This window comes from Lethenteron reissneri, chromosome 35, assembly GCF_015708825.2.
Source record: "Lethenteron reissneri isolate LAM-NWPU_2019-01 chromosome 35, ASM1570882v1, whole genome shotgun sequence".
NCBI lineage: Eukaryota > Metazoa > Chordata > Hyperoartia > Petromyzontiformes > Petromyzontidae > Lethenteron > Lethenteron reissneri.
Window position 1 is genome coordinate 12966103 of NC_083813.1, and position 12854 is coordinate 12978956.

At 54.9% G+C, this 12854-nt stretch overlaps 2 protein-coding genes across 8 annotated transcripts in view; one reads left to right on the top strand and one right to left on the bottom strand.

Moving 5' to 3' along the window:
- Nucleotides 1–2571, bottom strand: part of VIRMA (vir like m6A methyltransferase associated) — a 55750-nt gene extending 53179 nt beyond the window's left edge. For all 3 annotated transcript variants that reach the window (XM_061565813.1, XM_061565812.1, XM_061565811.1), the window contains exons 1-2: nucleotides 2415–2571; nucleotides 490–605 (exon numbers count right to left, since the gene is read on the bottom strand). In XM_061565813.1, coding sequence (XP_061421797.1) covers nucleotides 490–605; nucleotides 2415–2474 — 176 coding nt within the window. In that variant the 5' untranslated portion in view covers nucleotides 2475–2571. The remainder of the gene's footprint in view (nucleotides 1–489; nucleotides 606–2414) is intronic.
- A 5648-nt stretch (nucleotides 2572–8219) lies between these two features.
- Nucleotides 8220–12854, top strand: part of ESRP1 (epithelial splicing regulatory protein 1) — a 33279-nt gene continuing 28644 nt past the window's right edge. For 3 of the 5 annotated variants that reach the window (XM_061565816.1, XM_061565815.1, XM_061565818.1), the window contains exons 1-2: nucleotides 8221–8785; nucleotides 10921–11049. In XM_061565816.1, the coding sequence (XP_061421800.1) occupies nucleotides 8642–8785; nucleotides 10921–11049 (273 nt within the window). In that variant the 5' untranslated portion in view covers nucleotides 8221–8641. Of the gene's footprint in view, nucleotides 8786–10920; nucleotides 11050–12854 lie in introns of all 5 variants that reach the window. The other 2 variants (XM_061565814.1, XM_061565817.1) reach the window with 1 other exon arrangement.

Here is a 12854-nt window from a genome sequence, read left to right on the forward strand (position 1 = left end):
AGAGTGGCCAATTAAATGCGACTCTTTGAGCGAGCAGTGCGTGAGCAAGTGAGTGACTGGTTGACTGCGAGTGAAATTGTGAGGGTGAAAGTTCAAGTGATCTAGCTTGTGAGGTGACCGAGTGGACACGAGTTAACTTTGCGTGAGCGAGTGAGCTGACGGAGCGAGCTTGTGAGCTTGTTGACAGAGTGAGTGAGCATGTGAGTTAGTGACGAAGCAAACGTTTGGCTAAAATTTGAGTGAGCGCATGAGCGAGCAGCCAAATGCATAGAGTTGATTGTGAGCGAGCAATGTACGTTGAACTTCTTTCGCACCGTACGTAGCCAGCCGTGCTAATCGGAGGTGCGAGCAAGCGTGCGGGATGACCGAGAGTCGGTGTGTAAATTAATTGTGACTGCATGTTGGTGTCAACCGAGTGAGCACGCATCTGTTCAAGCTGAACGTGGGTGAGTGGGCGAGTGAGCGCGTGGGAAAGTGAGCGAGCTGTACCCATAAGCGCAGGGGTCCGGCAGGTTGCTGTGTGCGCGGACGCCCTGCGGGATGACGCGCACCTCCTGAATGAGCACAGGCCCGGGGAACTGGACCATGTCCACCTGCCCATTTTGCTGCAGTCCAACACAGGGGAGGGTCCCCCCACCCCCATTATCGAGATGACGACGCTCACAGCGGCGCTCCTTCAGCTTGGCTCGCACTCCCATTGCCGCAGCGTGTTCACACACTACCCCCTTCATCGTAGCACGTTATAAACAGCAGCTGCAATAGCAGCAGTAGCATTCGCTACAACAGCAACATTAGCAGCATTAAAATTAAGTAGTAGCAACAGCAGTAACACTCGTAAACAAAATGAACAGCAAGAACAGCACCAACGAGCAATGCAGGCGGGGGAAACAACATGCAGAGCAGGCCTGCAACAGTAAGCGAAGCCACATTAACTCCAGTAATAGCGACAGGAGTTTCAAGTAGCAATAGTTAAAGTAACAGCGGTAATCATTCTAGTAACAGCAGCAATAGCAACAAGTGCAGCAGTATCACCAGGTGCGGCAGGAGCACGCATATATCAACAGCAGCTGTATTAGGTACAGCAGTAAGCAAAAATCTGAAATATCTGCAGCAACAGTAGAACCAAAATTATTGACAAAGCTGCAGCAGTAATTGAATCAGCTGGATGAGATGCAGCAGTTATTACAATAGAAGTACATGTTACAACACCCGCAGTAGCAGATACTTCAGAATCATTAGTTACAGAATTAGTAGCATCGGCTACATCAGGTATAAAGTAGCAGTAGCAATAACAGCATCTGCAGCATCAATACCAACAGCAGCAGTAACACAGGTATCAGCAGTAATGACAATACTAACTGCAGTAGCAACTGCATTCGTTGTTTTAGCTTCAGAAATACCAGTAGCAGCAGTACATATAAATAAAAACAATAACAGCATCGGCTGCATAACGTGCAGCAGTAGCAACATGCACTGCATAAAGCACTCAAACTGCATTGGCAACAGCAGGAATAACATGATGGTCTTCGTCGTCTGCTGCAAAACAGCCGAAGTAACAACACGAGCTGCACTCGCAACAATAGATGCAGCAGTGACAATAGCCTCAGCTGCAGGCAGCACGCATTGGAACATTAATAACAGCAACAGCTGCAGCAGCAACAGCATGACCCACTTGAACTGCATCAGTGACAGCACCAACCATAGCAGTAGCAAGTTAGCAACATCAGTAGCAGCAGCAGCCATAGCAGTAACAAGTTAGCAACATCAGTAGCAGCAGCAGCCATAGCAGTAACATGTTAGCAACATCAGTAGCAGCAGCAGCCATAGCAGTAACAAGTTAGCAACATCAGTAGCAGCCATAGCAGTAACATGTTAGCAACGTCAGTAGCAACATCAGTAGCAACAACCATAGCAGTAACAAGTTAGCAACGTCAGTAGCAACATCAGTAGCAGCAGCAGCCATAGCAGTAACCAGTTAGCAACATCAGTAGCAACATCAGCAGTATCAGCAGCCATAGCAGTAACAAGTTAGCAACGTCAGTAGCAACATCAGTAGCAGCAGCAGCCATAGCAGTAACAAGTTAGCAACGTCAGTAGCAACATCAGTAGCAGCAGCAGCCATAGCAGTAACCAGTTAGCAACATCAGTAGCAACATCAGCAGTATCAGCAGCCATAGCAGTAACAAGTTAGCAACGTCAGTAGCAACATCAGTAGCAGCAGCAGCCATAGCAGTAACCAGTTATCAACATCAGTAGTAGCAGCAGCGAGGCCTAGTGGATGTAAACACGGCGCCTGCGCCGACGCTGGCCGCGGTCGCGTCCCGGCGCCTCTCGGCTTGCGCTGCGACCTCCCGCAGGAACCCCCCTCCACCCTCCCTCCGTGGCTCCTCGCCCGCCTCGCCCGGGCCGCTCACCTCGACTCCCCCGTGCTTGAAGGAGTCACAGAAGAGAAGCTCCACCGGGGGGTCCGCCATCGCCAACGCCGCCTCCGCCGCCTCCTCCCTCCAGCCTAGCGACCACCAACGGCGCGTCTCATTGGTCGCGCGAGGCCCCCCCCCCGCTCCCCCGGTTCCGGCTCCCGTTGACCAATGGCGAGTACGTTTACTCCGGCGGTTTACGCCAACCAATCAGAAGCGGCGCTAGGCGGGGCCAAGTCGCTGGAGCCGGGAGCACGTGGGGAGCCTCGCGGCGGCTGTCGCCTTTACGAGGGGACAGTATAAGGCGACGTTTCGGGCGATGGTCCTTCTGCATAGCGCATAGAGGGATTATGGACACCAAGATACAGCAGCAGAATGGGGTCGGTGCGGTCTCCATCTCGCATCCTCATCTCGCACCTCCGATTAGCAACGTTGGCAACGTACGGTGCGAAATAAGTTCAGCATACGTACACAGCTACCTGGCCTCTTTGTGCTATGAAGAAAAAAAGAACCCTTAGGGGCCGTCCATAAATGACGTCACGCACCTAGGGGGGGGGGTCAGACATTTGTGACGATGTGTGACAAGGGAGGGGGGGGGGAGAAATGTGACGTCACATAAAAATGCGTACCTTTAAATAAATATAGACAACACGTTCCACTTAATTAAATAGACTTTTTAATAAATGTTTTCTCCTACAACATCACAGTGCAGCGCCACATTTTTGAGAGGGGCAGATCTTTGTGACGTCATATTTGAGGGGGGGGGTCTGACTTGTGACGCCGTGTGACGACGGGGGGGGGGGGTCAAAAATTGTCCAAAAACGCGTGACGTCATTTATGGACGGCCCCTTACCCGAAACGTTTGAAGGCTTGAAGAATGTGTTATAAAGCGTTTTTGTTATTTGTGCACCACTGTCAAATAATCTGTTCCTGGTCGTGACCTCATGGTCCTTGCCCCTACCGGACAGATGTGAAAAAGAGCTTCATAGCTCATCGGATTTATCCAGGATTTATAAGGATTCTGACCTTTGACATAGCGAAAAAAAAATCTGTGACTTCCTGCTGCCCAAATGAACGTCGAGGCATTGGTGCGCATCTCCTATTTGGAGACCTGCAGGGCCAGTGGTGGAAATTCCACATTGCCGTGGGTGGTATGGCGAGTTGATCGATATATCAATCGCTGTTGAATATCCCCACAAAGCAATACTAATTTTATCGACCCCGGAGGGATTGATGGACTTCACCATGATTCGAACTCTCAAACTTTCGATTGCGAGCCGCTCGCTCTCAACTAAATGTCCACATTAGGATGGCGGAAGAGATCTTATCCATGGGATAATCACCTATCATTTCCCCCACAATGCAGTGCCGGATTAAGCTCGTGCGGGGCCTGTAACATATGTTATAAATGGGCCCGACATTTTATTTGAAAAAAAACATTTCTAAAAAAGGTTTAACTTGCACAGTAAAGTAATTTTATTTTTCATTTGCTATACAGCCAGATAATACGAAAAATCGCTAACCTTAAACAACCAGTCCTTCATAGAAGTTGAAGGCGGTATAGTACTATAGTAATAAAGCAAGTGCAGAATCACTGAACCGGCATTTATCGCGGGGCCCTTGAAGGTGCGGGCCCGTAGCATGTGTAGCTACTTTTGCTACTCGGATAATCCGGCACTGCCAAAATGGCATTCATTTTTTTCGACCCCTGAAGGATAATGATGATGATGACGATGATGAAAGGCTTCAGTAAACACCCCAAACAGGATTTGAACTGAACTCATCCCCGCTGCTCAGCGCTGCGGGAGTTGGTTGTGTAAATGGTTAAACGTGTGCAGGAGCGCGTGACATCGCTTACACGCGGGCAAGGGCTTAATGTGGGGATCCCGTCGGATGCTGCTGCTGCTGCTCACGGCTGGGTGGATGAGTGACCAACTGGCGATTAGCTCCACCCGAAGCGACCCCAGGGGCCACGCGGAACGACCCCTCTGGTCGCGCTCATCTCCTCCGCAAGAGGGATGGAGGGGGGGCAGATAAAGCCAACGGGTGTCATTCGCAGTTCCATCCACAGCCTCTTTGTCAATTCACTGTTGGATGAAGGCCTCGTGCCGCGAGGTTGTGGGGGGGTATTTGAGTATATTTCACCACGCTGGTCAGGGCGGGGTGGTAAACTGGAGGCTAAGAACGCGCTCAGATGTCGCTCAACACTTCGGTTTAGCTGCAGCTCAGGCGGTGTCTCCACGGGCGCGAGATTGGATGCGTGGCATCGCAGAACTGACGTGACAATGGCGACGGCGTGAGGATGCCGTCATCCAGCAGTGGTTACACCGTGTCTCGGTATTTTGGTGGCGGCTTTGAGGTAGCGTTCATCCAGTAGTGGATAGACCACGTCGGATGGCGGTGAATTGAAACCGCGGCCAGGAAATTGCACAAAACCAACAAATGAATGGTTAACTCGCAATGCGCGGCGGGTAAAAACCCACAAACCAATTAAGGGACACGACTTGGAAAATCATCTCAAGTGTGGAGGCGCCTGGGCGCGTGCAGCGCCAAAAACTCACGGGCAGATTACCCTCTTCTAATTAAATGTCATCTGCGGTACGCGACTTTCAATTACAATCGATTCAAACTGAGAACCAGGTGCTGAAATCAGAGGCGCGCGCGCGCCGGGGATTAATTTCCCCCGTTGAGTGAAGCACTTCGAATTAGAGCACACCCGCGGGTTAATGACTTCGCCAACAGCTGCTAGTCGGATTATTACCATGAGAGGTGACAGCGGTTCGGGAACGCATTCATCCAGCAGTGGATGGACCATGGCTGATGGTCACAATCACAGCTCTCAACGTGGATAAACGATGTTACAATGGTTGCCTGTCACTGCGTGTCTCTGTGTGCGTTTAAGTTGCACTTCTTTCGCAGCGTCTGTAATCAACCGCGCTAATCGGAGGTGCGGGGGAAGGACAACAAACTAAACACAAAAAGCAGTTCTAAATAAACGAGTTGTCAATCGAGATTTTAAAAGTGCATAGCTCCAGCGGCTTCCTAATATCGGAAGAGCGTTCCAGACGGCCGCAGAAGCGCGCGGTGACCGCCGTCTCTGTTCGATGGCCCAGCCATCGCCCCTCCCTGCTGCCAGGATGACCGGAAATGGCGTGAAGGTTTATGCTCCTTGACGGGATCAGCAGGGTTCATTTGTGTCGTCTCTCCGATCTAATCTCTGCACTAGGATCCGGCTCAGCCCGGCCTCAATGCCGATCCCCACTGAGCCCCCACCGTTGCGAGTCGGTGAGGCTATGGGAGATTGGGGGGGGGGGGCAGTCCTTGATGAACGCGTACGGTACGCGACATTCACTCGCGTCTTCGTCATTCGCGATGTGTCGAGGACTCGAACTCGCGACTTTAGTTTGCGGTCCCTGCCCGTGAGTGAGCCTCAGCCCAGCCAAAGAGCCGCGGAGCACAAGGTGTGGGGCATGGCTACGAGGGTTTGTGTACAGGTGTACAGCACAGGTGTGTGTGTGGAGTGCAGGTAAATGATTGAGCAGGACATGCATGGGGTTTTGGTCCCGGGGTATTTATTTACAGGTGTATCGTACAGGTGAAAGAGGGCTGTGTACAGGTGAAGGAGGAGGCCCTTAGCCCGCAGTGGACTGTCTAGGGTGCTCCAGATGTCTTGTGACTTCCCCAAATAATTCACCCCGATTTATAATTTGCGTATTCATGTCTGTTTTAAGTAAAGCCTTACCTTTAAAAAAATACGTTTTAGAGAATTTAACGGGGGTCACGAGACATCTGGACCAGCCTGCACAACGTGCACAGGTAAAGGAGGAGTGTGGTGAAGGGGTGGGAGGAGGAGGGGGCTTGTGGAACGTACAAGATTAGATGCATTAATGTATTATAATTATATCACTATGTAACACAATTTTTGTTCCTGGGTACAAAGTGTTATTTTTTAATTGTTTATGCCTAAAAACTATATTAAATGGATATGATTCCCCACAAACTTTTCTTTTGTGACCAGGACTTTATGTGAACGAAAGACACAAATGCACACCACGTTTTCTCATTGACAATAGGTTCATCTCAAAATATCACTGCCCTGGTCACAAAAGCAAAGTTTGTGGGGAATAATAGCTATTTTCTTTACTTTTGAGGCATAAGCAATAAAAAAAATAACACTTAGTACCCAGGAACAATTTGTTTTTGTTACACGCTGAATAATGGTCACCGATTGCAAGCACGTGCCGATTGCAGGCTCACGGCGGCGTGCCGCTGGCGAAGAAGAGTCGCTGCAGCGACAGGGAGCGACTTGGGAGACCGCGTCATTGCCGTGCGCAGGTGCGGCTCTGCATGAGTTTCGCTCCTGGGCGGGGTATCGAGTGACAGCGTGTGCTCGCTAATGCCTCTCTTAATCGCGCATCGCTTTCAATTTCAATAAGTCGTTTTTAGAACCGTACAAAGATCCCCGCCTCCTTTGCTCGAGCAGCCTGTCAGGGAGAGGTGAGGGGAAGCGAGCGCTGTCGGCGAGCACCTATTAATGCCTGCCGGGCGCGCGAGGCGCTGGGCGGTGTGGATAGCACCAGGCCCGACCGCCTTTGTCTCCACCGACAATTGAGGGCGGATAGGAGAGAAGGGGGCAGAGTTGGGGTCAGGGCGGTGGTCGTGAAGACACCTGCCCTCGGGGGACCTCCACTCCCCCTCGCCACCTCCCCCCCTCCCCCCCTCCCCCCCTTTTCCGCGCACAGGTAACCCGACTCCTGTTCGTTCGTTCCCCGAGGGGGAGGGAGGCAAGAGGTGGCTGCTTTCAATGATCTCCGAAGCTAAGCAGGTTAAAGCCTGGATGGTGCCTATTTTGGCGGTCGGCCGCCCATGCATAACAGGTGACATAGGCTGCTGCCGCGGGCTTCGTGGCGGGCAGCGGAGTGGAGTGTAGGAAACCCCATTGTTGTAGTGCAGCAAATCCCATTGTTGTAGTGCACCAAGCCACATAATATCCATATTTAAGGATTATCAAGGACAGCTTCGTCACTCAACAAGTGGACGATGCGAGGAAAACCATGAAAGTTGGAAATCCTATCCCATCCCCCTTCGCCACCACTCCACCCCGGGTGTTTGATGCAACCCGAACACCGCAGCCCCCACCCTGGGGGTGGGGGCTTGGTAAACAGCGGGGCCCCGGGGGAGTCGCGAGTCCCACTGCTGCAGGGCACGGTCAGGTCCCGCGACTCCCTGTCAATTAGAACTCCCCTGTGCACCTCACCACGCTTCAACACTCGCCTCTCCACCTCGCCCTAACTCCTGTCCGCCTACCTCACCTGTACACCTATCACCCCAGTATACCTCGAGCGTGTACACCTGGTCACACCTGTGCACCTCTCACACATGTGTACCGATATCGTGTATATCTGCCACGCGCGACATGTGCCCCTATCGCACCGGGATTCTTCTCCCACGCGTGCGCCTCACACCTGTATACCTGTGGCCACGCACGCACTCGTTTGAATTTTAAAACGTGTTTTTTTACGTTGGAGGGGAGACCATCACCGTGGCTGCCACGTCCCAAACCCGCCCCCCTCCCCTCCACCTCTCTCACCCCTCCCCGCCTCCACTCCTTCCCTACCTCCACTCCCTCCAGCTCGCTCACCTCCACTCCATCTCCCCTGCCTCCACCCTTCTCCCCTCCACCTACGCTCCCTCCACCTCCTCCCTCCACCCGCATCCCCCCTCACCGCGGCCAATGACGGCTCAAGGTGTGCTGCCAGGCGCGCTGACGTCACCTCATTTGCATGGTTACGTGGGCGCGGAGCAGGCAGGTAAGGACTCGCGCGACTTCCACCCGCGGCTGAGAAGACTCACGGACGCTGCCGCCGCCTCCTCCTCTATTCATCCCCCGCCACCTCTAACCGCCCGGTTTCTCGGTGGAACCTCCGGAGGATTGCGAAACCCGTGCTTGGAGGCGAACTGGGGGACCAACACCGCAGCTCACGGGCTAAATCTGCGAGTCTCGGCGCGCCGGCCTGACGCGCGTCCACTCCACCTCGACTCGCCCCGTCACCTCGCCCCCCCGTCCCCGCAGCCGCCTTCTTCGTCGCCTTGGCCCGTGGATTGTGAAGGTGACCCAGGGCCCTCGAGCGGCCACGTCCCGAACACCACCAGCACCACCCCCCCCGTGCAGCTGCTGCTGCTGTTGTTCGTCAAGACCGAAGGTGACGTCTCTTCCTCGAGTCATGAGCTCCACCGCAGTCGGCACCCCGAGCTACGTGGTGCTGCTGTTCGGAGCCACGGCTGGCTCCCAGGGGGCGCGGCTTGGCTCGGACGAGCGCGAGATCGTCCTCCTCGTGTGGCAGGCGCTGGACGTCGCCAGCGGCAAGGTGCTTACCGACAAAGACTGCGCGTCGCGTGGGGGGGGGGCACGGATAAGTGGAGAGGTCTTGGGTGGGGGGGGGGCTCGGGGTAGCGGAGAGGTCTCGCGTTGGTGTGCTCGGGGAGGAGTGGGGGTGTGTGTGGGGGGGGGCATCATTCTGTTCCGCGCAGCCACGGCGGTCGTTATCGCGAAAGCGATGGAATGTTGAATGCATCTGTGCGGAGCTTTGAAATGAGAGTTGACACCCTCGGATTCCTCCCACGTAAAGCTGAACGAGGCGCGAATGGAATTGGTCAAAGTTCTCAAATGTCGCAGGATCCTCCTGGGGGAAAAAAAACCTCGGCCAGGCAGTGTCGCCGCGCGTGCTCCCAACGTGGTGGTGGTGGTAGAGGGGTTGGTGGTAGTGGTGGTAGAGGTGGTGGTGACTACGTTACAAGAGACGGCCGTGGGCAATGCAGGTAACGCAGGCGGATTATGAGAAAGCGAAGCGAGAACTTTACACGTGGCCTGTGGCCTGCCCTGCTGTATGGGGGGGGGTGGGGGGGCGGTGGTGGTGGCGATATTGGTGTCAACCTTGGCTCGGATAACGAGTCGTAATGAGCTTGATTAACGACGATTAGCAGATTAATCCTTTAACTGATAGGAAATTGAAAAAAATGACCAGCTGCCTTGGGCAGCCCCGGCATGTAACGCATCTTTGGGCACATCCACCGCGGGAGACGGAGCGATGAGAAATGGGTTCGCGCGCAGGTGCCTGGGTGGAGCTTTTAAGTCGCTCGATCGTGAGATGGCGACGGCTCGGGGCTGGCCTCCATCCAGTAGTGGATTGAGCGTGGCTCGTGGTGGTGCGTCATTGACAGCCCACGCCTTGGCGTGCGGCTTGGTCACGGGGAGCTCTTGGGGTGCGGCGGGCAGGAAGATTTTTGGATGCCGCTCGCCGTGATGCGGAGTCGTGGCCTGGGATCGAACTCGGCTCGCCGAGTCAACAATGCAGGATACTGGGCAGGGGACGGCCGAGCTAAATCTGTTGTACCGTACTTGTATGCTCCCGCGTCCGTACTCTTCCCCACGTCACCAACCCCCTGCACCCTGGCTGGGCAGTGCGAGGTGCAAGTACGGCCGCAGAACCCCAGCACGGCGCGGGCAAGCTCCTCGTACAGCGGTGGATTGAGCCGATGGGCTCTGTCCCCAGCAAGTGCTGTTGTGTGTGGTGCACGAGGATTTGCCCGCCCGGCCTGTGCGAGTCTCGCGACGCGCGTGTCCCACGAGGCCCTGGCGCGGTTGGGGGGATTCTGTCGGAGCTCCTCCACGCCCGGGCGGGTGTGCGGGTCTCGCAAGCCAAGCGGGATCGAGCCTGGCTAGCGCTTGGACTAGGCGGGGGGTGGGGGCGGGGGACTTTCTGGGAGCTCGCGGGGCGTGCGCTGCGAGACGAGCGGTAGTCGCCGGATTGTTGAATCCATCCTTGCGGAGGTGTAAATGTCACCCACCCCCCCATCCCTTCCGATGCCTAACAACACTCGGGTTTTCTCTCACATTCGTGAATTGAAAATTAAATTAGCCAAACATCCAAATGGAACTGCTTTTTTGTGTTGAAGCGTCCCCCCCCCCTCCACGCGCACATTCGATTGGCACGTTTGGCTACGTACGGTGTGAAAGAAGCTCCCCATACGTAGGTACACAGCAGTGGCAGCACCCTCCCGAAAAGCTGACCTTGAGACTCGCTCGACGAAGCTTTCCTCCATAATTATTGGATAATTATATTGGTCGCGAAAGCCTGCGCGTTTAAACCAAGCTTCCCTCACTAAATAGAACACCGCAAACTGCAAGAAAGCAGCCCTCTTGAGAGGGAGGGGTTCGCACTCATGCGTGAGTAAATAACCACCAACAGCACCACCACCATCAGCAGCACCACGGGCTTGGTTGTGCTCGCCTACACAGTCGGTGCAGGTGCGGCCACGCCTCGCCCCGCCGCCGGCCCTCGCGATTCCCCGAAGCAAATGGCGCAGTGGTGGGGACAGCGAGTGGACAGGGAAGTTGTTGGGAGTGCGGTATGTTGGGGGAGGGGGGTCGACTTCGTGACTCGGTGCCCCCCCTAAGGCGATGTGCCCCCTCCCGCCCCCCTCGTGCGCCCCGCGGCCGCAGCTCGGCAGCATCCACAAGGCGCTGGTGAGGCCCGACGATTCGCCCCTGTCGGAGGAGTGCAAGGAGGAGACGGGCTTGAGAGAAGAGGAGCTCACCAATGCCGACTCTCTGGAGCAAGTCCTGCAGAAGGTGAGGCGGGGACGGCGGCTGCGTGGCCGCGGTTTGGGCCGGATCTGTGTGCGGGTCCCCCGATGCCCCCCCCCCCTCCCCAGCCCCCATCCACCCGCACTTGCCCAGCCTCTGTTGTCACAGCAGGGAAGGTGACCGCTGTGGGTGGAGGTCACTCCGAATGTGCCGCCACGTGCGGCGGGCCCTGTGATGGTAGTAAGAGATTGTTGGCTCGTCAGAGCGAGGTAGTCCAAGTCGTGAGTCGGCTCGTGGATTGTGTCACGCCTTGGATTACAAGTCGTGGATCACCAATACAATCCATATCGCAGCTCACATCGGATGCCGCTGCGGTATGTGGTGGCCGTGCTGTACAGACCGCCGATGCGTTATCTGGTTTGTGTGAATAACACGCGGTACAATAACACACGAGCTCGGGCGATGGGTTAACATCGTGGTTCGTGCAGCAGCACAGATCGTGTACTCGGACCCTGGACTCGGATCGCAGCTCGGATGGCATTCAAATCGCACCCCATCTGAGCTTGTATCACGGCTTGGTTCGCGTAGACAACGGCGTAAATCACAATCTGGATCGGGGGTCTGCGCCTCCTTGTTCAGGACCACAGTCTCGTATTAACTTGCATTGTGGCTCTTGAAATATCGAGGTTTCTTTTGCCAAATGAGAAAAAGACGTATCTTGTTATTTTGGTTGCAGACTGCTGGTCTATGATGATGGCCCATAATAAATTATAGCGCCTCATATCTCGCCTCGGACCACATCACAGTCTAGATCACGGATCCCATTATAGCGTAGGTCATAATCACAACACTCGCATCGTTAATCCAGGTCACAGATCGTATCACCACTCGGATCACAGCAGGGGCTCACGGCCCCCATCAGATCTCATTTCGCACTCCGATTCACCGTAGCAGATCGTCGCCCTGATAACCGTGCCCTCCCACCGGCCACTTGGCCACTCCTGGCTGGACCCTGGTCCCGGGGGCAGCTTGCCCTCTGGCCCGTACCAACCCCGACTGTGCTCAACATGTTGGGAGCAATGCAATAGGTTACGGAAGTTGAGCACGGAAGACACGCAACCATTCGGTAACTTGCGTGACTGTTGCTTGTGCCTGATCAACGTCACTGTTGCCTGTTGGAATGGACGCGGCTTAACGATAGGGGCTCATTGGTTTCCGATTGCGCGAGGCTGCGTCCACAACCCCCACACTGGGCGAGTCTGTGCGCACGTGCCCGTGTGTGGAGAGCGGTGGCGCGGCAGTTGTCAACACTGCGCTACAGACCCGGTGCTCAGAGTTCGATATCAAACGTCAGTGGCGAGCGAGTGGTACGAGAGAACTCATCCTGGGCTTCGCTGAAGTCAACTGAGCCGTATATGAGTACCCGATTGTTTTGTGTAAACAGCAGCACTGGGGAGACGAAGCAGGCCGGGCGTGGTTCTGGCCACACCACCCTCTCGTGTGGTGCCGTGTGACTGTCTTCATTGGTGCTCGTTAACAGCAACAGTCTGTGAAGACTATACAGGGGGGGGCGGTGTGTGTTCAGTTGTAGTGACGCTCACAACAACGAGCGGAGCGCTGAGTGGCTACTAAATCACAGCGAGTTGGTACAGTGGGCAGCACAGCTGGTGCCTCTGCCAGTCATCTCAGTCGGTGAACCCATGGCAGCTGCAGGGTCTGTTCCGTGAACTCCTGCCAGCGGGCTTTCGACACTTCACGTGGCCTCAAGTGCATCGGGCATGGCACAAGCGCCGTGGTAACGTCACTTAGTAGTGAACGGTGGTTGTATGTACAGTATGTTGAACTTCTTT